This window comes from Hevea brasiliensis, chromosome 15 (genome assembly GCF_030052815.1).
Source record: "Hevea brasiliensis isolate MT/VB/25A 57/8 chromosome 15, ASM3005281v1, whole genome shotgun sequence".
In the NCBI taxonomy this organism is placed as follows: Eukaryota; Viridiplantae; Streptophyta; class Magnoliopsida; order Malpighiales; family Euphorbiaceae; genus Hevea; species Hevea brasiliensis.
In genome coordinates this window covers 65,204,970-65,229,959 of record NC_079507.1, presented here as the reverse complement: position 1 = coordinate 65,229,959, position 24,990 = coordinate 65,204,970, and the positions used below count along the sequence as shown (strand labels likewise).

The 24,990-nt window shown below is 32.4% G+C and overlaps 3 protein-coding genes across 5 annotated transcripts; 2 read left to right on the top strand and 1 right to left on the bottom strand.

Annotated features, from left to right (window-relative positions):
- The first annotated feature begins 10,877 nt into the window (after window positions 1–10,877).
- On the top strand, window positions 10,878–12,856 carry LOC110655232 (CBS domain-containing protein CBSX5). The gene is made up of 2 exons (XM_021811454.2): window positions 10,878–11,311; window positions 11,790–12,856. The coding sequence occupies exons 1-2, from the start codon at window positions 10,956–10,958 to the stop codon at window positions 12,664–12,666; spliced, it is 1,233 nt and encodes a 410-aa protein (XP_021667146.2). The 5' UTR covers window positions 10,878–10,955; the 3' UTR covers window positions 12,667–12,856.
- Window positions 12,857–14,965: 2,109 nt separating this feature from the next.
- On the bottom strand, window positions 14,966–21,781 carry LOC110655233 (ultraviolet-B receptor UVR8). Of its 2 annotated transcripts, none has more exons than XM_021811455.2 (7): window positions 21,345–21,781; window positions 20,487–21,158; window positions 19,633–19,845; window positions 18,244–18,354; window positions 17,177–17,545; window positions 16,967–17,074; window positions 14,966–15,574 (listed from the first exon to the last, which is right to left on the bottom strand). In XM_021811455.2, exons 2-7 carry the CDS (start codon window positions 20,823–20,825, stop codon window positions 15,233–15,235), a joined length of 1,482 nt encoding a protein of 493 aa, XP_021667147.1. In that variant the 5' UTR covers window positions 20,826–21,158; window positions 21,345–21,781; the 3' UTR covers window positions 14,966–15,232. The 2 variants fall into 2 exon arrangements, with proteins under 2 accessions (XP_021667147.1, XP_021667148.1); XM_021811456.2 differs by having other exon boundaries at window positions 19,633–19,842.
- A 55-nt stretch (window positions 21,782–21,836) lies between these two features.
- LOC110655235 (uncharacterized) lies at window positions 21,837–24,646 on the top strand. Of its 2 annotated transcripts, none has more exons than XM_021811458.2 (5): window positions 21,837–21,999; window positions 22,821–22,943; window positions 23,363–23,413; window positions 23,569–23,620; window positions 24,318–24,646. In XM_021811458.2, the coding sequence occupies exons 2-5, from the start codon at window positions 22,824–22,826 to the stop codon at window positions 24,500–24,502; spliced, it is 408 nt and encodes a 135-aa protein (XP_021667150.1). In that variant the 5' UTR covers window positions 21,837–21,999; window positions 22,821–22,823; the 3' UTR covers window positions 24,503–24,646. The 2 variants fall into 2 exon arrangements, with proteins under 2 accessions (XP_021667150.1, XP_021667149.1); XM_021811457.2 differs by having other exon boundaries at window positions 21,839–21,999; window positions 24,315–24,646.
- The last annotated feature ends 344 nt before the right edge of the window (window positions 24,647–24,990 follow it).

Genomic DNA, 24,990 nt, shown 5'->3' with positions numbered 1-24,990 from the left:
GGAAGAAAACCAAGTCTTAAGCATGTTAAGATTTGGGGTTGTCCAGCTTATATCAAAAAGTCGAACAACGATAAATTGGAGACCAGATCGTAAAAGGTCGATTTGTTGGATATCCAAAAGATAGTTTTGGATATTATTTTTATTTGCCTACTTCACAAAAGGTTGTGATAAGTAGAGATGCCACATTTCTTGAACAACTTTGTTCAAGAAGGAGGCAAAGGAAGGCAAATAGAGTTAGAATTGGAGAATTTCGACCAACCAACGCATCGATGGATATAAATCCATCTAGTCAACCTATACCCATTGATGAAACATCTACAATGCTCCTCGTAGAACAACCAGGGTATCTCACCCACCAGTGAGATATGGTTTTCTTCATGAAGAAGAACAAGAGTTGTCTACTCATGAAGAAGTAGATCATGGAGATGATCCACTTACCTATGAATAAGCTATATCAGATATAGACTCTTCAAAATGGATTGATGCTATGAAATCCGAGATTGATTCCATGTATAAGAATCAAGTTTGGGATCTTGTTGACCCACCTGAAGGTATTGTACCTATAGGGAACAAATGGGTTTTCAAGAAGAAAATTGGTTCTGATGAAAGGTAGAGACCTATAAGGCAAGGCTAGTAGCGAAAGGGTTTTGCCAAAGGCAAGGAATAGACTATGAGGAGACTTTTTCGCCTGTTGCCATGCTTAAATAAATTAGGATTTTATTAGCAATAGCTGCATACTATGATTATGAGATTTGGCAGATGGATGTCAAAACAGCTTTTCTCAATGGATACATTGAAGAAAACATTTTCATGGAACAACCTAGGGGATTTGAATCCCAAGATGGTTCCAAGGTATGCAAGCTAAAGCGATCCATTTATGGGTTGAAACAAGCTTCGAGGAGTTGGAACATCCGTTTTGATGAAGCCATTAAATCCTTTGGTTTTATCAAAAATGAGGATGAGCCATGTGTATATAAGAAGGTTAGTGACAGAGCTATCACTTTTCTTGTCTTATATGTGGATGACATACTGTTGATAGATAATGACACAGGTATGTTGACAACTATAAAGGTATGGTTGTCAAATACATTCTCCATGAAAGACTTAGGGGAGGCAACCTATATTCTTGGGATTCGCATCTATAGAGATAGAGCGAAAAGAATAATAGGTTTATCCCAAAGTCTATACTTGGAAAAGGTGTTAAAGAGGTTTAACATGCTTGATTCCAAGAGAGGATTGTTACCAGTGAGACATGGTATCCATCTTTCTAAAGAGATGTCTCCAAAGACACCCAAAGAAAGAGATAAGATGGCCAGGATTCCATATGCTTCGGCTATTGGAAGTTTAATGTATGCAATGTTATGTACTAGGCCAGATATCGCATATGCTGTTAGTTTGACTAGCAGGTATCAATCCAATCCAGGTTTGGAACATTGGATAGCTGTCAAGAATATCCTTAAGTACTTGAGAAGAACTAAGGATTTATTCTTGATTTATGGAGGTGGAGACTTGCAATTGGATGGTTATACTGATTCTGATTTCCAATCAGATACCGATGATAGAAATTCTACCTCTGGATATGTGTTCATTTGTAATGGAGGTGCAGTCAGTTGGAAGAGTTCCAAACAGAGCACGACTGCAGATTCCACTACAGAGGCTGAGTATATTGTCGCATCGATGCCGCAAAGGAAGTCGCTTGGATAAAAAGTTCGTGATGTAACTTACGTAGTTCCTTCCATTGAGTTAGCAGTTCCACTACACTGTGACAACAATGGAGCAGTCATACAGGCTAAGGAACTAAGGTCTCACCCAAAATCCAAACACATAGAAAGGCACTACCACATTATCAGATATGTAGTTGGGCGAGGCGATGTAGCCATGCAGAAAATAACATCAGCTGAAAAATTCAGCTGATCCATTCACTAAGCTTTGTCACAAGTTCAGTTAGACCGACATCTTGAGAAGATGGGTCTAAGGTATTGTAATGAATGGCTCTAGTGCTAGTGGGAGATTGTTAGTAGTATGCCCTAGAGCATATCATTTAGTATGTATCTTGTACATATTTTATTAATAAAAGGCATTTCCACTTTTCCATTTACATAAGATATTTATGTGTAATAGAAAAGGTCCATTGATATTTTGTTAGAAATATTATTCTTAAGTTGTTAAGAATATGAGTGACAATATTTCTAGCACAAAGTATCATAAATAGGTTCACAATCGAGGATACTTCATAATAAGGACATGACTTATCCAGAAAGATTGTATTCATGTTTGTTCCCAAGTTATTTATATGAGATATAAATAAGATGGAATGGTGAGTCTCATGCCATATAACAAACATGATAGGCACTTATAAATGATAAGTAAATTTGAACAGTGACGCTTATGACAAGCACATGGAGTTTACTCTTGTCAATGTTTTGTCATAAATTATATCGGTGCATATAATTTTTAGACTCGAGATAGCAGATTATCTTGTATATAGGTAGTTTGAGTTTGATAATCGCTTTCATACTTGTACTATGTATGGGTATATGGGCATATGTTGGCTCCTACTAGTTATATATGGAGGTAGGTGTTGATCAAGATGGAATCTTCCTCTAAGTAAATAGAGATAAAATCCTATGTTCATTTAATTGTTCTTGATGTTTCAAGTTCTGCCAGACAGATAGATTTATTCGTAAAAGAGTTTCGATGAGAAAATCTTTTTAATCAAGAACTGGAATTAAAAGAGAACATAATATTCATAGCAAATGGAGTTTGACATAAACCATGACTCCAGCTTGAGTTTGGATTTTGTAACAGAGAGATTCTAGTGCATGGTAACATATGATTATAGGTTCATTTAAGGTAAATCTTATTACTAATTGGGTGGCCATGGCATGCTATGCTAGGTGTTAACCATGGTCTATGAGGTTCATAAAATGATTTAGAGAAATCATTTATGGTAAGAAAGAGTTCTGATGATATTAAGAGTTGATATCATATCTCATTGCCAATTAGTGATGAGCCTAGTAAGTCACACACATACACAAGTTATCACCTATTTAAATATGATTTAATTAATTAATTAAAGAGTTTAATTGATTAATTAAATAGGTTTGGTTTGCAATTAAATTGCAAAGTCCCTAGCATGACTTGAAACCAAATCTAGATTATTGGATGTGTAGTATAAATTAAATTTATATTTAAAGTGTTTAAATATGAATTTAATTGATGAGAAATTAATTAATAGAGATTAATTAATTAATTTATATTTGATATAAATTAATTAGAAGAAGAAAATAATTATTTTGGGTTAAGAACTCAAAATTAAGATACAGGGGCATTTTGGTCATTTCATAGTGTGACACGTGGCACCATGAGATGGTGACACGTGGCACCATGAGATGGTGACACATGGAATTACACATAAGCTTGCCAAATGTTTTTTTTAATCATGTAAGATGATTAAAATCAAGATTAAATATAGGTTTGACACTTGGCACAATGTGATTGGGTCACTTAAACCTAGAGCTAATTAAAGGGTGACATGTGGCAAGGGTTTAATGTGTCAACCTAGCTATTTAAGTGTGATTATGAAAAGAAAAAATAACCAGCAGCCTCTCCTCTCATTTGTCATGCCACTTTGAGCCTCTCCAGTTATTTCTCTTCATCTCTCATCAATTCAAAGAGATTAGCCATCAATCTCTTGAATTAAGAACACTAGAAATTGTTTCTAGTGTCCTGTTTACATCTCTAATCCCTTAAAAGGCAGAATTTGAATTTCTAATTAATAGAAAAAGCTTTAGAAGCTGTTCAAGGGCTGCCATAGGTGTTCTTGGTGTGGACAAGCTAGAGGGACAACATTTGGTGTCCTGAAGACGAATCTCAAAGGCGCAGACACACTGCAGTGCATCAAGAGGTTAGTGTAATCGTTCTTGATTTAATTTAGGGTTCTAAAATTAATCTGATTAATTTTAAAATCTTAAATGGCAAATACAGATCCAAAAATATATTAAAAGAGTTTTAATATGTTGTTTGTCATTGAAATCAAATAGATAAAAATAAATCTTACATGATGCATGTGACCCTAGGTGAAAATTTTTGAATTCAATGGTATAAATTTGTGTTTTTCACGCTTCCGTTCCTTCAGTATGCTCACAAAATGAGCCCTTCCACTCGATCTTTGGACCCTGAATTCAATCTTTGGACTCTAAATTCAGATTATGAGGTGCACTATATCATTATTTATATATTTTAAATATAATAATATTATATTTACTGAAAATTCAATAACATAACAATTAATTTTTTTTTAAAATAAAATTGTAGCAAATTGAAGAATAGTTTTTTAGGAACATTCTATTCAATTCACGACTCCCTTTGCAAGGCAAAGAGCCATGTGCTACTTTCCATGAAGATTCAGTTCCACAAGCAGAAGAACAGCCATGTCCATGTCATGTGCCTCTCCCATACGCGCGTTTTATTTTGTTTTTATCATACATAGTAGGATTGTGTTGGAATTCTAAATCGAATTAAAGAATTGTGTATCAAACCATATGGAAATAAAAAAATAAAAAAAATTTCTGTTAAAACTAAATCGTATTGATGAAAACTTATATTTATTATTTTAATTTGATTTTGATTATTTATAAAAAATTATATTGAAATCAAATTGAATAAGTGATTATATATATATATATATATATTTAAATAAATTGTATAGTTTGAATAAAAATGTGTATATATATATAATAATTTTAATTTTTCTAACTTTTTAAAATAATTTTTAGCATTAAATAACATTAAAACATCTTATAATTATTAATTCCATAACTAAATATATGTAATATACTTTTTAATTTTTAATTACATATGTATCTTTTAATTAAAGACTATATAAATAAGAAATATTAAAAAGATAATATAATATTCTTATTAATTAAGAATATAATTTTAATAATATTATTGTTATTTTCATATTAAAAATTTAAGATTATATTTTCTATTTTACTATGAATACAATAATGTTTATAACTTTAGAAGTAAAATTCAAAATTTGAAATAAAATTAGAATTAAATTTGAAATTAAAATAAAATTAAAATTAGAAAATTATTTAGAATTAAACTAAAATTAGAAATGTATGGTTTCCAAAAGTAAAAAAAAAAAATCAAAGGTTTGACTCGGATAATGGTTGTTGGGAAGAACCATCCTGACATTGAAACCGAACATCCCCAATACAGAGACAGACACGCGTTCTACGATGATGGTACGACGCCTGTGATCTTCGCAAAACTGAAAGGGCACATGTTTGTGGGGTCTACCATGTGCGGGTTCACATATAGATTCCACGGTGCCACTTCCTCCTCCCAATTATTTTCGTTTAAACAAAGTTTCTGTCCATTAACAAATTTCCCTATTTCTATAATTAAATTAATAATATTAATATTAAAATTTATAATTTAATTTTATAAAATAAAATTAACTTTTAAAAAATATTATTATATTTATTCAATCAAAATTGATTATAATATTTTAAAAGAAATGAATACTTTTCTATAAAAGATATATAAAAATAAAACTTATAAAAAATAATTATACATAAATCAACTGTACACAAAAAAAAAACAGAATTGAAGAAAATTAAGAATAAAAACAAAAAAAAATATATTTGTTAATAATAAATTTTAACGAATAAAAAATTGTTAGTTAATTACAAATTAAATTAAGAATTAAAAATTTGTTAAAAATGAGAGAGAAAGAAAAAGAGGAGGCAGACATATTTGATATTTTCAAACGCTGATATTCATTAGTAATAATTGATGGCTTGTGTGTGGCTATTAATAATAAATGTTAATAGTTTAACAAAAGTTTACTTGTACATTAGGACATTAAACAAAATATAATATCAATCTATCACAGATACAATATCTACATACATATATGGCAAAAAGTTATTATTATTATTATTATTATTATTATTATTATTATTATTTATACTGCTCCAGTAAAAGTTGTTCATAATTAACAGGGATGGCCTTGGTCGGCATACGGAGCCAATCCACCTTTTCTTCTTTGCCCAATTTACAATCTGCATCACTTTTCTTCCTCACCTTCTTTAATCTGTTCTAACAATTTGGTCTCTTGCACCATTTGATATAATAAATCATACACTTTTTTTTTTTTTTCTAAAAAGGCTGGAGATTGAATCATACAATTTCGTCTCTTGCACCATTCCAATAATGTTAATTGGAATCATTATTGCTTTTTTAAAAAGTAACTCGATCGACAACAACTCAATTATCAAATGTGTTAAAAAAAAAAAATCAATATTTTAATGGATGATAGCATATCAGCTTGCTTTTATAAATTCATTCGTGAATCTTGCTCACTTTTATAATATTCCAACTTGCTTTTCTTCGCCATTCTTGCTGCAACTTTTATTATTCACGCTTTGTTCCAACAAGACCTTGCACAGGGCCAAGATTTGTGATTAAGGGGATAAATTTTCAACACAAAAAAAATTATATAAGAGTTCTTTTAATTTAAAATTTGATATTGAAATTAAAATGAATATTTTCTCAATTTGGTTCAATAACAAATCAATATTTTATTTTTTTAAGCATTAAATCAAAGACTCAAGATAATAATATATTTGTGAAATTATTAAACGGACAAACTAAAAATTAATTTTGTCCACTCCAAAATTGAAATTTTTTAACAACGGTAGGAAGATGAAATTATAAATAGTATTACTTCTTAGTATAATAGGGAAAAATCTAACTAAAAAAAAACTATAAAAATTACATTATCATGATTTTAATAATTATAGAAGTCAAATATAATAATAATGATTTACCCAATTGCTATAAAAGTAAAATTCGAGAAAAACTCACATGTAAGAATCATAATAATATGATTTTAATAATATATAGCCTTTGACAATTTCAAAGAGCAACAAGTTACCAAATCATTAGAATTATTAAAACTTTAAAGTTATGATACAAGTTATCAATTTTTTATTATGTTATATTATATTTACAATAAAAATTAAAATTAAGAGTAGAGAAACTAAATTTATAACATAGATTTAGTTACTTACAGAAATACATAAAACAGTAATAATTTTTTTTTTGAAACAATAAAATGAAAAAACTAAATACAAATACAAAAATACACATCTTCTCTTTGAATTTTTTTTTAAGTCTTTCTTTTCTATGAGTTATTTTTGAGAGGATAATGAGTGTTAATGAAAGATTTTATCGAAAATGAATATTATGAATCTATTTGAAAATAAATCTCTCACACACATAAATTTTGAACCCACCCATATATACCTCTTCAATATTAATTTGGTTATTGGTATTAAAAATAAAGAAATGTCCAATAAATTACCCTAGTTGATTCCGAAAATTAACTTTATAAACATCTCAATTGATTCAAATTTAAGTGTAATGATGGCCTTGATGTGTTGAATTTATGCATTGAAAATGATCTCATAATTATGAATAAAAATTAAAGATCAAGTAGTCATAAATTAAATAATAAATAAATTTAACTAGTATTTAAAAGGTTTTTACTAGAAGAAATGTTTTTTGCACGTTTGACCATTTAAGGTTGCTTGATAAGGCATGGAAATGGCACGTAGAAAATATGATAACATGTGAACGTAATGGATGATAGCATATCACTTTGCATATAAATTGATGCATAAGAATCTTGCTCATGGACATGGTTTTACAAATATGCCCACTTGCCTTTTCTACATTGTTTAGACATTTTGGACAACCAATAATATATATATATATAGGTCTAAATTGGTGCATATGTATAACGTATCACCAACTCTTACCAACTTCTTTATAAGTCATAATGAAGTGTCATCCCTGACAATTTCCTTGCTAAAATCATCAACTCGCTTTCAAATAATAATAAAGGTACTAACTTGCATGCCCCATTAATAATAATAATAATAATAATAATAATAATAATAATAATTCATTAATAGAGCCTAATTAATTATGAATCAAATATAAAAATAAATGCCATTTCAAAAGTTGTTTATATGAGGTTAGTATGTACATGTTTTAGATTTCACTTTTATTTTTTCTATATATACATAATCCTAAGGAAAGTTTGATTTCATTGAATATTTAATTCTAATGTTATATTGAATTATAAAATTAAAATTTCATTTGTAAAAAATTAGCATATATATAAAAATATGAAAAATAGGTGAACTAGCTTTTCATTTTTCTTTTCTTAATCAAATGATGACAATCACACTTTGACAAATGTATATATATGCCTATAAATTCAACCCATCAATTTCAAAAAGTACCCGCTAATCTTTGGGCATAATTTGAATTGATGTCTGTCTACTAATTACAATGGGTAAACTATACATCACGAGATAATCATTTTTCATTTTTATTAAAATGATAAATAATTTTAAAAATTAAATAAATAATAAGATTCGATCTTGAAATGTTCTCATTTTCTACCATATTTTTTTTCTTAATAGTCGTGGATAACATCTTATTATTACATGTCTAATTTATACAATTTTTTTTTTTAAAAAAAAAAAGCATTTTATGGACCCATACTCCGAAGTATGGCAATGGGGTGGAGCCGTCATTTTCAGGTTTGCTTTTGTTTGTCCCATAAATCTTTCCCCTTAGAAATTTAGCATCAAAATATCTATCAATTAGACTTATATAGATAAATTAAAGAAAAACAAAATTCATGACATTAATTAATTAATTATATATGCACATAAACCTTTTATGAACTTTACCCCTTTTTTTGTGAAAAATATTAGTGGTACAAATTGCATTTAATTACTACTTTTTATAATTTTTTTTAAAACAATTTGAATATATATATATATATATATATATATATATATATATATATATATATATATATATATATATATATATATATATAATCTGTCACTCAAATAAATAAATAAATATTCTACCTAATATTAAAACGGTGATGTTTTTTAAATAGTCACTTAAGAATAATCAATACAAAATTTAAAATAATCATATAATAAAAAAAATAAATCATGACTTGGGGCAGCGCATTGTGAAGCTCGTAACAAATATATTATGGATTTCTACATTTGGCAGCATTGTTTAATTTTTTGTATAAAATCAGCCACTTTAAAGAAAAAAAAAAAATTCATTCCTAGCATCCAATCAAAGGATATGCACCCTATAATTATGGGATTTGTACTATTATAGTTTACCCTTACCTCACTGTAATGAATTAATTGACAAGAGACGAGAAAAGCATGCACCATACATTTTTCTTTTCTTGGATTTTCAAAGAAAATGAAATAATATTTTCTGGGAAAAAATTGACCCTTTTGCAGAGTATGGTTTTGAGAAATGTGTGAGGGTGAGGGTAAGACCCAGGGCCGGTTTCTAGATAAGAAATCAATGGCAGTTTCTTATTTGCTCTTTATGTAAAAACCAAAAGGTCTAGAGGTATGAGGTGATGCCATTCCAAATTTCATTTTTTTTTATAATTTGCAAATTATAGAGTTCCTTTTGGGTATAAATCCAAATTGTTAGGTCATTTTCTAACTTAACTTTACTCCACTGCTAATTTAAGAGTTTAGAGTAATTAAAAGTTAGGTAAAATTTGGTAATCTAATTTAGAGAGATACCTAATTAAGAGTATTTTATTTTCCATTTGCGTTACCCTTTGTTTGGATCTCAATTTTATAAGGAAATAAAGAGAATTTTAGTAAAGAAAATAAAGAATAAAAAAAATAAATCTAATTTCCTTTATGATGTTCAGATAGATTAGGAAATGATGTTTTAATTTATATATAAATAATTTTCATTAAAAAAAAAAATTTTCCTTCATTAAATAATTTTCATTAAAAAAAAAAATTTCCTTCATTAAAAAATTTTCCTTCTCTAATTTGAAAAGAAATCTTTTAAGTCAAATATTTATAAATGCATTTTTTCTTTTTTCTTTTTTTTCTCTTTGCTTTCTTCCATTTATATCCAAATAAGACAATTTAAAAAAATTAAATTTTATTTTATTTTTTCTTTATTTCTTTCAATCCAAATAAAGGATTAGTGTAAGAGAGTAAACAGATTTGTCATTGAAGTGGAAATGAAATTGAAATCAAGGGAAATAATAGATTATTCAGTGGTTTAGTTGTGTTAAAAAAAGTTATCTAATTATAATCCAAGCTAAAAGTTTATAATTTTTAGTTTTAAAATAATGGGAGTATCTATTTCCACAACTTAATTCATAAAGAGTAAAATACTATTAAGTAAATTTTTGTAATTTATTTAATAATAGTTGATAACTTAAAAAAAAGAAAAGCCATAGTTGATGGTGATAATTTAAATACAAAGAATTAATTTAGGTATTTTTCTAATTTATGCGGAAATTTAATTATAATAATTAAGTTTTTTAAATTTAGACTTTTTAATTTTATGACTAACTTGATTTTCGGTCAAAATATAGGCCAAATTGTAGAGTTTCTTCCATCTTTGTATATAGTTTTAGCATTCATTTGGGATCTATGACATTAATTACAATGAACCAAATTTTATAATAGCTATTCGACTAAATGATTTGTTCTGTTGAAGAGAATGCCATTAATACACTCTTAATAATGGTAGTTCTCTATTTAATTAATTGTATTAATTTTTGGTAATTTAGTCAAAATATACAGATTCCATAGATATAAATTTTTAATGGGATCCATAATTTTATGCATAGAGGGCATGTGCTTCACTATAATTCCTCCTACAAAAACCAATCAAAATACCGTACCGCTACGGTCCAAAAGCAAAGTGCGTAACCCATCAGAGCTTCACTCTTTACTTTATATAGCGCTCTCCCTCCCCCGACCCTTCTCACGCACTGCATACGCCACCACCACCACCACTACCTTTTGCTTAACTCTTTGATATAATTACTTGCTAATTCTTGCATGGCAGTGAGCCTGCTTGCACGCGAGGTATCCGACCTCTGTCTAGGAAAGCCTGCACTGAGGTCTCTCCCGCTCACCGCCACTGTTGCAGAAGCTCTCTTTGCTCTAAAGAACTCTGATGATAACTTCTTAAGCGTCTGGAGTTGTGACCACACGCCTAAGACAGTTACTGGGTTTCAAGGGGATGTTGATGAAGATGAATGTATATGTGTTGGGAAGGTGAGCATAGCGGATGTCATATGCTATCTTTGCCAGGATGACAACTTGCTATCGCCTTCATCAGCCTTGAAAGCTCCTCTTTCTGTTCTGTTGCCTAAGATTCCTGGCCTTGTCATGCATGTGGAACCATCTTCGAGGTATTGAAATTTGTGTTTTTAGATTTTTTGCTATCTTTTAGCTCCACAGTTTGGCCAATCATATCTGGGTTAATATCCATCATTTTTCCATTTAATTTCTTTAAGAGTTCCAAGGGCTCTTGATCTGTTTTATGCTTGTTGAAAAGAATGAGCAAAAAATGGTAAAAATTTTCATCATAGACCTTTTCCTTAAAAGTTTGTTTAATTGTTAATTACTTTCTTAATTAACGCCTATTCTGGCTTAAATTGCTCTTATCATCAATTTGAATCTCAGTTTTATTGCACAAAATCTGTAAATTTTCAGTGAAACTCCGTAAATTTCTCCAAATTTACATATGGTATACTTTACTTGAAAACAAATTTTAGTTACTATTTTGAAATTCTTGTTTGATTCTTAAAAAAAAAAAAAAGATTTGAAATTCTTGCTGCGTTTCTTGCAATTCTGTTAACAGTCGCTAACTCTGTTTTTAACTTTCAGCTTATTAGAAGTAATTGATCTGATCCTTCAAGGAGCTCAAAACCTGGTGGTACCTATAAAGACTAGACTCAGTTCCTCCAATTCAAGAAGAAAGCAGCAGCAGAAACTCCTGGTAACAACCAACTCCCCCACCACCATCCACGGCGGCCGCGAATTCTGCTGGCTAACTCAAGAAGATATAATAAGATTCCTCCTCAGCTCCATCGGCCTTTTCTCTCCCATCCCAGCTCTCTCCATCGACAGTCTTGGCATCATCAGCACTGACATCATTACCACAGACTACCACTCCCCTGCTTCCTCCGCAGTTGCAGCCATTTCTCGCTGTCTGGCGGACCAGACTTCAGTCGCAGTGGTTGACGGCGACGAGGGTATCTTGATCGGAGAGCTGTCGCCACTCACACTAGCCTGCTGCGATGAGACAGTGGCAGCAGCCATCACGACCCTGTCCTGTGGGGATTTAATGGCCTACATTGATTGTGGAGGCCCCCCAGAGGACCTCGTCAGGGTAGTGATGGCAAGGCTGAAGCAGAGAGACCTCGAAGCTATGCTACAAAAATTCAAAAACTCAACAACATCACTCGTCTCACTATCTTCTTCGTCATCATCAGATGAGGAGTCTGGAACAACATTGTATAGGTCAGGGAAGTACAGTAGGTCAATGAGTTACTCTGCAAGGATGGTGAGAAGAGCGGAGGCAATAGTTTGCCATCCTAAAAGCTCACTGGTGGCAGTGATGATTCAGGCAATTGCACACAGAGTAAATTATGTGTGGGTTATAGAGGAGAATTGTAGCTTGGTTGGCATTGTTACATTCTGTAATATGCTGAAGGTTTTCAGGGAACATTTAGAGCCACAGCCTATGGCCCAAAAAAGCTGAACAGAGGAGTGATGAGGAGCATTTCTAATTTCTAGTAAAGTTTTGATTTTTAGTTTTGTGGGTTTTAATCATCTGCTAAGGCTTAGATGCTAGTATGGTGGAAGCTTAATGTAAGAAAATGAGTGATTAGGACTGTGATGTGAATGTGCAACATCTTTTCTCTAATTAATGAATGTGCTTTTCACCTTTACTTTGTTTTTCCAAGTTTCAATTATGTGAACTCAGGAAAGCAGACATTGGCAGAAGATGTCTCTGTAATCTGTCTCCTCTTGCCTTTTTATATTGTATAATTAGTTTAGTAGGTCATGATTTTCTTAAGATTGTGTCATGTGTTTGGCCATTGGTTGGTTAGGGTAATGGACTTTTACGCAAATGGCTGACAAAATCAGATATGAACCCTTCTGACATGTGGCCACAGTGATCCCTGAGTTTACTTAACTTATCAACTGACCGTCCATAGGAGGATGACTCTAGTTTGCTCAACCCATGGGCGTGGGCTACCCTGTACACGTCTCTGTCATAAAATTATTGGTGCCCAATTCATATGTGAGGACCTGTCACTCATAAAAAAAAATTAGAGACTTTTTTAAAAAAATGTTTTAAGAAAATCCAAAAATAAAATTTTATGTTCATTTATATTAATTTTTTTAATTTTAAGTTATTTTTTTATAATAAAAGTGATTCTTCTAATTATTTTTAAAATGCTTAAAATTCAATTACATTTTTATATTTATCATAATTTTTAATTTTTAAATTAAATTAAACTTAAATTAAAAATTTTAGATTAATTTAAATAAAAAAATAAAAAATAACTAAATTAAAAATTTCCAATAAATATAAAAACTAAATTAAATATTTTAACTTTTCAAAATCAATAACTTTCCAGAATATTTATTTCTGAATAAAAAAAGCGGTTTTTTTTAGTGGACAAAAATATAACTAAAGTCACTTATTTTCCCTTTATTGAAAGTCCATCTCTCTAATTTTTTTTTTTCATCTCAGTAACTTTCTTTATTTTCGTTTCTAAATTTGGGAAATATCTATTCATATGTCCAAAATCATAAAATGGGTGTTGTAGATACGTAGTCCATTCAGATGACAAGTTACAGTGGAATCCCAATCCCATGGCAACGGGTGGTCCTAGAGGAAGCCATGTGGCAGCACTTCATACTTGCCAACCACTATATATGGAATTGACTCTTTCTCCCTGCAGAGATACCACAGCTTAAGTCCCTGACAGGATTGTGGCTCTGTTGATTATTGTCCTTGCACTAATAAATTCCATCCGTAAAAACCACATGCCTCCAGTCATTATTTAATATATCAAGTGCATATTTTCATTTTCAGATTAATTTCCAGCATGAAATTATACGGGCCAGTTTGCTGCAGCTCCATAATCTGCATTACATGATAGTTAGATCATCGCGTCAGAGGTATTGGTGTCATATTTCAATCGTTACAAGAAAAGGAACAAATGAACAATGGTAAGTGATCATGGTGGTGAAGGTATAGCCATTTCATTACAGCTGGTAGCTATTTCCATGAAAAATAAAGGTCCATCTCGTGCTTTTCTTTTGTATGGTTTTGTATCAATGGAAGAGCTGGAATAGTATTTATCATGTCTTCTTCCTACAGCAAAGAGAAAGGACACAATTATTTATTTATATAAGCTCACTATCCAAAAAAATTATTTTTAAATATTAAAAAAGAATTTGAGAAAATTACTTAATGATTTTAAATTTTTTATTTTTAAAAAATATGTCAAATTTAGCATGGTCAATCCTTGAAATCATTTGGAGCAGGAGCGGCCCAGTGTTGCGTGCTAGGCGTCGTGGCCTCCTTTTTTTTTTTTTTTTTTTCTCAGTTGTTAATATACAACTTATTCAGTTTGGCACCCTTAATTTTTTTTTTCTTACCTAATTACATGTAACTTATTCAATTTAGCCCTCTTAAATTATTTTCTCACCCATTTATATGTAATTTATTCACTTTGGCCCCTCAAATTTATTTTTCTCACCCAACATATTCAGTTCCCACAAGTCTTGCAGAGACAAATTTCATTTCATCAAATTTCTCACCCATAGATTCAACAGAATACGATATGATCTACTGTTATCAGCATATATGGATGAGCAATGTTCAAAGATAAATCTGCTCATTGCAATGTTGAATTCTTCAACTTAGAATATGTAGACGGTTTCTAAGACTTTGGTTTGCTCTTTTTAATCAATTCCAGCCATCCATCCACATCAGTAATATTGATGAACATAAAGCAAATCAGGGAAATGAATGAGGTACATAGATCAAAAGGCAGCAAATATATATTGACACAATAAAAAGCCGAAACAAGAAAATAGTAGAACTTCAGCCATACGTATCCCAATATCTTCGCAACACAATCAAAGTACGAAGTATTAGTCCTTCAATAAAATATCGAATCCTGTACTCATGTCACATTTTATGTAATTCTTGAACAAGAAAATAATATCAATTGGTGTTCAATTCATACACGGAAACATTTAAACTAATAGCATCCAGAAAGCAAATGACAGATTCTTGACAGGAGTCATTCACTTTCAGAAGCGAGACATGTATCAGCCTTCAATTCAGGAACAAAAATTTCAGTTGGTTCAAGACATCCTCTCAATGTGTCATGCCCAAGTTGTGCTCTTTCATTGTCTCCGAATCCAAATATCCGCCCCTGGCTAGTGACTGCAACAGTGTGATACAGACCTGTGCTGATCTGAGAAACACGATACGCTCTTAAGCTATCAAGGATTCGAGGTCTCATCACTTTGTCAGATACTCCCCTATCAGGAAAACCAAGGCTACCAAACCCCATCCAACCAAAGCCATAAACATGACCACTATCAACCAGAACAAATGTTTTCCTTTTTCTTGCACAAACCTAAAAGATAGCAAGCAAGATCACTGATGGGTCTCACATAATACACAATGAGAGATGAGATCATGCATTATGAAAAGCATAATGTGCAATGTTTTAACCAACTCCATTGATAGATCAAAGTCACATTTCATAACAAATTCACACAGAAGAGGTAAAGTTCACACATAAATAAAATAGCTCATAGAAAGTTGTCGCATGTGATTAGCATTAAAGAAGTGGAAGAGCTGTAGACAAACAAATTCAAACCTCATAGAAAGAAAACAGGCTTATCTACTTTCTTCAGTACCCAAAAAAAAAAAAAAAGATAAAAAGGTGAAATTGTTAACACATCCATGGGTCTAGCATTTTACTTTCATACAAAATAACCATCATAATTCAGCGTTGAGCATTCTACTCCACATTTTTTTAACATGCTTTTTTCATTGTTGAGAAAAGGTAAACAGCACATTTGAGATGGCATCAAGATAAAGTTATTTCTTTCACAATTATATGGCGATAGGATCTCCATCATCCATTACAAAGAAGCTTCAAACTGCCTCTTTCATTTATCATTAGATAACTGTCAGGTATACAGGCCAAATGTCCAATGGTTTTATTCTTTTTTTTTTTTTTAACCATTATTAATATTCTTTGAATTAAAAGTCAATTATTAGAAAATGGGATTTGTAGTAGAGGCAATCTGGCTGCCAGGTGAATTTGACTTGTATCAGTATGAAGTTATTGCGTGAAACTAGTAAACCAACCTCAAACCCACCTCTGAATTAACTGAGCAGCCATCAAGCTTATTTCAAACTGGTAGGTCATGTCCTTAGCTTGAAAGGTCAATGAGAATGTTTCCAGAGAAGAATCCTTGGGACTGTCTATTAATAGTTTAGTTTTAGAAGGGTCTTCCATGAGATATTTCAGATTAGGGGTCATCCATTTATTTTTAGTTTTATTCAATTCATATGTCAGGTTCATAGGTTTTAGCACTTGACTTATGGGTTTGATCTACCTGTTTTCTTTCAAAAGATATCTGAGAATTAGATAAGTGTTACAAGAATTGTCGTGGGACTCTGCATACAGATACCAGTGAACTAGTGGGTAGGAATCAAAATCAGCAGAGGAAAACTAAAGTGCATGTTTCCAAAGTTTTGGAACCATTTCCAGTACTAGTCCTGAAGTGAGGAGAGAGATTACTAAACTCACTAGTGCTATCAAAATACCAAAATTTTGAAGGAACGAGATAGCTATGAAAATTCAGCAGCTTCTAGTGCACAAATCTCATATGTTCACAACATCCTAATATGTTTCCTACCCCCTCACAATGAACTATATGTGGACTACAACATATTTCTGTCATGCATGTATTCTTAATGAAATTCAACAGCAACCAAACGAGATTGAGCAAACCTGCACAGCAACGTAGCTCTTGAGGCTGTTCAAGGGTTCTGGAAGAGTCTTATCAATCTCATCTCCATGGCCCAATGCACCACAATAACCTTTTCCCCACGTATATACCTACAACCACCAAAACAGAAAATTATGGCTCTTGCCAGAATTGGGAGTTGGGAATCCAAGCACTGTGTATAGAACGAAGTTTCTTTTAATTCAGAAACTAACAAATCCACTGGAATCAAGTGCCACGGCATGTTCATCTCCAGCTGACACACGAACCACATGAATGCCCTTTCTTCTAAAAGTCTGGATTACACGAGGCAAGAACTCATTATGCTGCTCTCCATGACCAAGACAGAAATTAGAACCAGAACCAAAGGAGTAAACTGCTCCATTATCAGTTACAGCCAAGACATAACTGGGACCAGCTGCTATCTGAATAACAGAGCCGACTCCTTCAAAAGATTCAATGATTTTGGGTGTTGGTCTATCCACTGTGTCACCATGACCAAGCTGCCCATGTGTGTTGGTCCCACAACTATAGACATGACCTTGTCTTGTGAGGAATACAGTAAAGTTAAGTCCCGCAGCAACCTGAAACTAGTCTTAGTTGTTTAAGTATTAAAAAAATGATGACAGAAAGTAATAATAACTAGATCCTGTCAAGCACTCCAGAACAAATATATTCAGTGAACAGAAGGCATAATACCCACACATAAGTTACAAATAAGAGCTTTGGATCCTTCTTCTAGTCAACTTTTCAGTAATGGTCAAGACGTGTTACTGGAGAAATGGCTACCCATCATAAAAAGCCTCAAAAAGTTCACACACGTGATTTGGCTAATCTCAGAACTTAAACTTGCACCCATAATTGCAAGCCAAAGACTTTTACCATCAAACTAAGCAATGGCACCTAAGAAGTAAATATGTAAATGACTATTTGATATCAGGTCTAATCTTTCATCCAACAAGCTCAAAAACCATGTTTACAAAATGCTTGATACTATACAAATAATAAGGTTTTGGATTAAAAAAGGAAAGCAAATAAGAGAGAGCAAGAGAGAGAGAGAGAGAGAGAAGGGAAAAAAGGAGGATATTTCACTCATTATAAAATTCTACGATGTTATACCAAACTAATAGTATTGAAAACCAATAATATCCACTTTTGATGCTCCATATATTCCATAACAATTAAATATAGCATATCTATTATAATGCAACCCCTAAACAATTTATTCTAAAAATGGTAATTAGAACACACACACACACACACACACACACACACACTAAACCTGCTTGCAAGGAACTCCCTTCAATGCCTCAACAAGCCTAGGCCTAAATATGGGGCGGCTCATATCTCGGTGACCACAGCAAAATGATGAATTATCTCCACATGTGAAAACCTAAATCAATAATTGACAACATCAGGTTAATAAGACAGTACTTTGCAAAACCAAACTCATAATTTCAGAAACCATGTCTTTCAAGTGTCAGTCTACAGAGCATGCATCTCTCCTAAGGTTATTCAGTTCAATATGAGCATCATTAATGGAATAAATAAATAAATAATAAATATAGAATATGATAGACAGCATCCATGAGCATAAGATACATGCTGCAAGATCCAATACATTACCAAAATGACCAAAGCATAATGTCAATCATAGACAGGACCGATTCAACCTAAGCTATCAACACGCTGCATCATCCAGGCCAGTAGCAGAGATTATTACGATGTGTGCAACATATGCACATGAAAAATTCCAGTGAGGCTATGACACTATGAAATGCCAATGCTGTGAATGTGTCACGTATATCAACAGAACTTAATACACCTATATTAAACCAACATTTCTACGTTTGCCCCATTTTTGCAATGCCAAACACCACCAGCTGAATCTAAAACCGCCGCTTTATGATGTTATGTCATGCTAGAGGCACGACTGAGTTATGATGAGCCGAAAACTTAATAATTAAAGCTCAGTTCATTCAAATTACAAGAGCTGAAGCTCAGCTTTAGTAATAATAATAACAATAACAAAGATAGAACAAAGGCTTCATTAAGTGCTACCAATAAGTTCTATCCTCATCTTATGGATATGGAGGCCAAGCCAATAAGTTCTAAGACTTAAAAAATAAAAAATTGTAACTGATTTGAAATTTTTTTATTACATTATCATAGTTTGCTCATTAACTGTAATGAGTAATAACACAGAACACTCCCCTAAAACTTAAGTAGGAGTCCAGTTACTTCAGTGATATATGCAATGCCTTAGACGCCTTAGACCCTCCTAGTTTTGTACTACAAATGATTTCTTTGTGCATATGGAGTTCGCAATCCCTTTTGCTCTTGAATGCTATTATTCTCTTTGCTGTTTTTCTTCTTCTTTCTTTTCTTTTCTTTTTCTCTTTCTTTATTCTCTTTTATTTTCTTTTCTTTTTTGGGGAGGTGGTGTTAGAAGTTAAAAAATGCCTTATTGCATCACTACAGGCTCAGTTCATTTGCATCCAGAATCAAACATCATTTCCAAATCAAACAACAACTTTCAAATATTATCATCTTATATTTTCTCCAACTTCACATTAATCTTCCAAAGCTATAGTGCTAATATTGAACTAAACCACTTACTAATTAGTTCAAAATAAAGCATATGACTGGTGAAATATGAACAGTTACAAACCTTTCCAGACTCCAAAACAAATGCAGCATGATTGTGGGAGGCTGAGACTTGAACCACATGAGCCAAAGGTGGGAAACTAATCCTGGTGAATGCTACACATTGTGTTGTTTCAGGACCATGGCCAAGAACACCACACAATCCAGAACCACATGAATACACAGATGAATTGCTGATCAGCAACGTGTGGTACCTTCCAGTTGTAATCTGCATCTGCTAACCAAAACAGAGGGGAAATAATAAATGTCAAGAACTCTTCCAGAAGCACCATCTAAAAGAAAGGGGGGAACAACTGCCAAAATCAATGATCAATGAAAGTGATACCACAAGAACCAAAAGGTCAGCATTCTACGTAATCAAAGATTTTTTTCCTTCAATTAAGAAAATGGAATGTAAATAGTGCTAATTTTTCAATTGCTTCTTTTTTTCTTTTTGGGGTTGGGGGGGAGGAGGGTATGAATAAATGCTCTAGCTTATAAATAAGGGTCTAAGAATAGTTTCTATATCTATAACAATAAGGATCTGTTCCACACCATTGAAAGCAATGGCAAAGGACATCATGAGAATTCTAACTCTTCAAAAATTTTTATTTCCTATTTTATTTTGTAACGAGAATTCTAAATATTTGCATAGATTGTTACAGTCAAGGAAAAAAGAAAAGAAAACCACACACAACAGATTTACCACTTTACCATTGAAAAGGTTGCATGATAACCAAAATTTGAATGATAAGCAAATACTAAATCCAAAAGTACCAGTACTTTGTACCATTAAACACCCTACCACCTTTAATATGCACATATATTGTTCATTTATTTATTGAAAATGTAAAAGCAAATATATCAAAGAAATAGTACATTGCCTGCTGAAGTCTCGACCATGCCAGATGATTCCTCCACAGCCTGCAAGAACCTCAAGACTCGCTTCCAATTGCCTCCACACCTATCAAACAATTCTTTCTGGGCATTCCATGCCATCCCATTATAAACGCCATGTGACACGCACAGCTGAAATGCTGCATAATCTACCATTGACTTGAATTTGTGAGGGTATAACCCATGGCTCCCTCCAAAGGTCTTAGAAGTCAACTCTAAACAAACAAGATCAATGGCACTAAGCCTGCCTGCTGTCATTATCTCCAAAATCAAATGTGATGGCAATTCCTCAATCGAAACCAACCTATACCTATCTGCCATTTGTATGAATTCTTCAGTTTCCGCCTCCACAGTTAAAATAACCAACCTTTTATCCTCAAATTCAAGGCTTACAAAAATGAGCTCAACTGACAGAAAAACTAAAGCAAAGATGTCAAATTTTCAGGCGAAATCTAAAGCAATTGGAGCAACATATAAAGAAAACAACATCAGAAGGAAGGAAAATCGATGAAATGGAGTACAAGAAAGGGGGCCCAGATGAAAAATTCGCGGGTTTTGGGTTCAATGTTTGAAAATAAAACATCAGAAGGGACAATTCACACACAAAACCCCAAGAGATTTATCGTAAATTTTTTTGAAAATGCAAGTCCTGACCTGCAAATGAAATACAATTCAATCAGACAAAATCAAATTAGTACAACAAGAACAAAGAATTACACCAGAATTTGATAAGCGAAACACATAAGAGAACGAAATGAGGGGTCTTGAGATAAAAAAAAAACAAACAAACAAATAAAATAATGAGTTTTATAATAAAGCAGAAAATTAGTGATAACTTACCAGCAAAAGCAACACTAGGGGAGCTTTTCGGTGCCGATCTCGACTTTTAAAACCCAAATGTAGCAAATTGAGGTAAAAAAAACAGTAAACGAGTGGAAATTGAAAAGTGTAAAAAGAAGAGAGAATTAGAGAAACCAAAAAGGGAAAGGAAACAATAGAAAAAGGAAGATAGGGGGCTTAGATCGTCTCCTTGAGGCCACATTCCCTTAGCTGTCATAGGTTTCTTTCTCTAGACTTTGTGTGTGAGTGAGCGTGACTCCAGATTCTATAGGATTTTTTCTTCTCTCTCTCTACAGGGATGTTGGGATTTAAAGGAATTAGGGCGCTGATTTAAATTAGAAACAAAGAGAAGAAGAAAGAGTCTTTTGGCCTCTTCTCTTCTCTTCCAAGGATTCAGCTTGCTGTCTTTCACTGTTAACGCACTTCCCGTTGACACATGGATGTCAGTATGCTTGTCACGTGGGAATATATAATAGGCTTTTATAACTCCAACCCGTCTGCGCTCGCGCGTGTGCCGGTGTAGGTAATACATACACGCGCTACCAACCATCAGCTTTTTTTTTTATCCCCTGTGTTCACAGAAAAATCTCTGAAAAACTCTGGAAATTTATACAAATCCAACCCAGTGGACGCCTAAAGGAAGGCGGAGGAGGAGGTAAATAAAATAGTTCAATCCCTTTCAAATTTGCTGTTGAAGATTACTTCTTTGAATTTGTCTGTACCTTAATGTTCGATCTTCAATTGAGAATGTATTGACGTATCTCATGGAAACAATGATGAAATAAATTTGGGCATGTTAGTGGTTTTGGCTAAACGAAGATCGATTAGCAATTAGACCCTTAGATTTTTTTCTTTGAAGAGAAAACGAGTTAAAGCTAATGATTTTATTTTAGGGTTTTAGTCTCGAGGTTTTGCCATTCGGACTCTACCCTTTTGGGAAATCTGAACTTTCTTTTTTTAACATTTTCTACTTTTCTCTTTTTGTAGTTGAAAAAAAAAATGTAGAATAAGATTAGTGGTGTTTCCTTACCATGTAGTACTTTAACTTTATATAGAATTTATTCATTATAAATATAGGCTGCAATGGAATTTGTGAACTGGGAAATAAGGGATGTTTCATGCAAGCTTGCGTATATTGTGTATATAGTGTTAAACAGTTTTTTTTTTTCTTTTTTTGGGATACAAATTTTGGTGAAAATTGATAATGCTTTTCTAATTAATTTTTTGTAGCCTTTTTGTTTCTTAAACATATAGGCTTCAATTCAGAAATGTAATATTTTCTGATTCACATCCCTGATAGTTTACCTTACTGGAGTATTACTCAACTCATCTCACTAAGCCTTTATCTCAAGAATTTGGGGTCGGTTATATGTATTCTCTTTCTCCATTCTAAATGATTTTGGGTTAAATCCTCCGAAGTATTACTCTGCCTGTTAATTTGGTCTTCAGAAATTACCAGTTCATTTGTACTTACAGGTAATGGAAGCAGACTTGATGCACGATGTTCATGCAGAGGATGAAGAGGAATATGTACTACTTGATCTTGATGCCGTGTCTGGGCAAGTTGACGTTCCGCCAGATGCACCATATGTTCTATATGTATGCTTGAATCCCTATAATACACAGTTATCTATATTTTTCTTGCTTGATATTTAACCTTTCGAAAATTTCCACTGCATTTTAGTTGTTCAAAAATGCCATGCAAGTGTTTTAGGAGACCTTTTTTTTGGTTCTACTGGTCTTACTTGAAGGTTTGAATGGGGCTTCTCGCACATGGATTTGATAAGGAGTTGCCAAGACTGTTTGCAGTTCTTCCACTACATACTTTCTTGCATGTGCCCCTTTTTTAATTGAAGTATAGGATCATGGCATCTACATTTTGTTTTGGCTTCTTTTTTTTCAGTTCTCTTTGCCTTTTTCTTCACGTTTATTGTCTCCCTTATTAGTTCATTGAGATCCCATTATTTTCTTGTCATGAATACTCATTTTATTTTACTTCACTGTTTTTTGGATTTTAGGGTCTTGATACTTTGAATCCAATACTGATCATAGATGACAAATTGAAGCTGGTGAGTCATGTTTTGATTGGGTTGGCAGATGTTGGTATTCACTTTTAGTATCAGCAATTTTTCATGAGATTTTTCCTATTTGGGTGGTTTACTGATGAGATTGGTGCATGGTATATGATTTTAAATTTTATTGGTTAATGGCTTTTTTTCCACAGATAGGAGAATATGAAGAAACAATAGGAACATGTTTGGTTTTCTCTGAAGAAGGTGAGTTTTTTTTTACTATTATTGCCCATACAAATTAGTAATGAAGCAAGGAAAATTCCCTCACATGAACTGAAGATTTTATTTGATCTTGGCATTAATTTTTTGTAGCAAATAAAGTAAAAATGAAATGATTCTATTGCATGACATGAGCTGGAGTTTCACCATGTTGCAAAATTATGTTCTCATTTGATGAGCTTTTCATGTTATTGTTATGCCTCACATTGGCTGGGTATTAGGCAAAAAATTTGCTTCATCTATGACTTGAACAATCCACTTCCCATAAGATGCCTTTTGGAGTAAGTCCATTTTATCAAATATGATATTAGAATTAATCCTAATCTCAATGTCGGACCATCTGTAGATGTCCAGTTCTACAAATTTCACGCTTCATATGTTCAGTCTTTGGTATAAGAGGGCTGTGTTAAGTCTCACATCAGCCGAGTATTGAGCAAAAATGGTTCATATATGACTTGGGCAATCTCCTCCCACAAGATGTTTTCTGGGATATAGTTAGGTCCGATCTATTTTATCAACATTATTTGTCTTTGTTTTACAGAGACAAATATGACTTCATTGCGTCCAAGCTATTTTTGCTAAAATATTTTCAGAAGTGTTTTATCATATGATTCTACATGAAGCTCTGTCTAGGAACTACTTGTTGCATTATCATGCTGACATGAACTTTTATTTTCAGAAGCTCCCCCTGTGCTTCATGAGGAGACAGGACCATCAGAAGCAAACCTGTTCTCAGGTAAATGCATAATTGATCCAAATCAAGCTCCAAGTAAGCAAGTGAAGCCAGTTGCCCGCCTTCATAAGACTCTAAAGTTTAGATTGTTGTTGGAAGATGTCAAAGATGCTTCAGTTGAAGTAAATACATGAAAGTCCTGAATGGAAACCCCCTCTGACAGGAATTTGATGTGCAAGTTTTATGCTGAATCTGATTTGTGGACATAATGGAGTATGTTTCTCATTAAAGTTGTGGAATAGTTGTGATATGAATTAAAAGTGATGGATTCATAGTTATCAGAGGCTTTTGCATCTGTTCTAGCAAAGACAAAGTATGATAAGGTTAGTAATCCAAAAACTTAAAAGCAAACATGAGGCATAAAATGTCTATGATCTTTAGCTCCTCTAGTTGATACCCAATAGTAAATTAGTTAGTGACAAGAAGATTTTGATGTTGTCATTTTTCCAATCGCAAATAGCTTGTATCATTCTAAATTTTATTTATTTTAGATATGATTATCTTTTTAATAATTTCCTTTGCAAAGACTTGTCTCAACTGCTCATAATTATTTGCTATTCAAACGAGTTTTAAACTTGACTACTCATATATTATCAATGTTATTTGAACCTGATGTGTGTTT